At 50.8% G+C, this 2201-nt stretch overlaps 1 protein-coding gene across 1 annotated transcript in view; it reads right to left on the bottom strand.

Annotated features, from left to right (window-relative positions):
• The window catches only part of RYBP (RING1 and YY1 binding protein), a 44848-nt gene extending 42884 nt beyond the window's left edge, over positions 1-1964 (bottom strand). The window contains exon 1 of the mRNA XM_009329015.1: positions 1905-1964. Coding sequence (XP_009327290.1) covers positions 1905-1964 — 60 coding nt within the window. The remainder of the gene's footprint in view (positions 1-1904) is intronic.
• Between the last annotated feature and the right edge of the window lie 237 nt (positions 1965-2201).

Raw genomic sequence — 2201 nt, 5'->3', positions numbered from 1 at the left:
ACTCTCTGAGGGGAAGGGCGGCCAAACTGTGCCGCGCCCCGCCGTGCGGCTGCGCTGGCAGTTACCCGGTAGGGTTGGGCAGCCGGGAGCAAACTCCTGCTCCGTGCCCTTTCCTCGGGCACAGGCTCCCTTGTGCCTTCGTGAATACCTCGGCTGCTACCTTTAGGGCTTGCCTTTCCGCTTTGGGTCAGGTCACTAGCCCGTACAGAGCCGAAGGTGTTCCGGCAGCACTGCCGTAGTCTTCCAGAAACGTTCCCGTCAATCCCTCAGTGATCTATCAACTCCACCAAAAGCACAAGCTGTGGTTCTGCAAAACTCCCGAGGTGGCAAAAAGCGGCATTTCCCAAAAAAAACGGTAGTCCTGCCTCGAGTTTCCCCCCTGGCCCCTTCAGGCCTGCGGAAATGCTGGCGTGGCGGGCTGGGTGGCGATGTGCCGAGGACAAGCCCTTGCCGTCTTCGCTGAGCCACTTTTCATGCGGCTGCAGGAGGAGATGGGGGCAATGAACAGCTGAGGAAGGACGGGGTAACGAGCGATGAGTAAAGACAAAAGTTGGTTCAACCACTCCTAGCTGCACGAGCGTGAGCCTTGCAGGGCAGACATTTTTTCACCGTGCTTTCCCAATTTCTCAGTGGCGACTAAGGCAAGCTAACAGCTCCCGCCAGTGAAGAGCAAACTTCATCCCCAAGCAAGAAACAGCGCAGACAGGATGGATGTCTGTGGGCTGCTCGGGAGTGTGCCCGGGGAGCAGGGCTGCAGGGCGAGGGTGAAGACAGTCTGAACAAAGTTAACCTATGGCTGAATACGAGAAAAAAAATAAAGAAAATTGCTATTTAGAAAGCAAACCAATGTAAGTGGCTTAAGGCAGGACACGATCCTACCATGACAGGAGGAAAGCATAACCGTGTCCTGTGCTTTAAAGCTTTAGTGATCTGGACTCACTCACAAGCCACGGAGGTTTTTTTCCCCTCCACCGATGTCCATCTTAACAGTCAAATCATGCTGATGGAGTCACCTCTCCATATTTAATAGCTGCACGTAACCCACTTACCCTACCCAGCCCCCCAGCCCCACCCAGGTAATTTAACCCTTGCTGGCACCTCTGCCAACCGATGTAACTGCGATTTGTACAGACAAAGACTTCCAATGACTTTTTTCTACGCCACGCAAGTTTCCGAACAATACAGCGAGAAGCAGACATACTCCAAGGGCAGAGTTAAGGTTGCGCAATTATCACATGTAGGAAGTGTCATTTTCCCATTGCATCTGCTGTTTCCCAAACATTTTTGCTCTTTTAGATTACAGCAGTAACGTTTGCTTCGGGAATCTGTGTAGGAACAGTAACTCAGCAGTGCTCACAGGGTCTAGTAAGCGCAGAGTCCTGGTGTGCAATCGCTACCAGAACTTCATGGCTATGATGTTTATGGGGACAACAAGAACGCCATGTTTGGGGATGAGGTCAGTGAAGAGCCTGAGAAGGAGCACAGAAAGGCAGAAAGCGCTGAAATTTTGACTTGGGAGGAGACCTAGGCACAGCTGCTTCCCTTAGCTCCCTATTGCTGCCTTAAGCAGCGCGGCAGCCACCACAGGCACAGAGTAAGTTATTGTGGAAACACCAAGGAGCTATGACCCTTTTTTAGAAAGCAATTTATCTCCTCAGAAAAGTTTCAGGGTTGCTGTTTTCTTTTCATAGCAAAAGTTGTTTTCTTTCCAAAAACCTACTACATTCTTTATTATCAATTCCCCTGGAAACCTTCATTCCTCAACAAATAACACTTTCAAAGTCACGTGTTAAAAGCTTGGCAACCCAAGTATAGCGTGACTTCATTCAATCGCGTACATGCAACGGGACATGATCATTCCCAGTTTGTTAAACACTCTTCAAGCCACAACTGGGTGTCTCTACCTTCACGGACAGTTCTTGGAGGAGCGCCATGGCCACCGGTGGGCTCATGCGTTGATCCATCCGGAGCTTTTGGGATGCTGCATCCTGCTTCCCTGTTCACCCCTCCAGACACCAACGCACCGAGACAGGAACCATTGGCAGAAATCAGGGCTGAAAATACAGTCAAACTGAATTACAACTGCCTTGGTGGGGTATTTCTTTCACACCGTGGTGTTAACACAGTGAGTTATCCTGCCGGCCTCAGAATTCACCAGGGTGGCATGGGCAGCACACCCCACTGAGCATTTGGGGATTTTT

The sequence above is a fragment of the Pygoscelis adeliae genome, unplaced genomic scaffold (genome assembly GCF_000699105.1).
Source record: "Pygoscelis adeliae isolate BGI_AS28 unplaced genomic scaffold, ASM69910v1 Scaffold377, whole genome shotgun sequence".
In the NCBI taxonomy this organism is placed as follows: domain Eukaryota; kingdom Metazoa; phylum Chordata; class Aves; order Sphenisciformes; family Spheniscidae; genus Pygoscelis; species Pygoscelis adeliae.
This window is presented reverse-complemented; position numbering and strand designations above follow the sequence as displayed.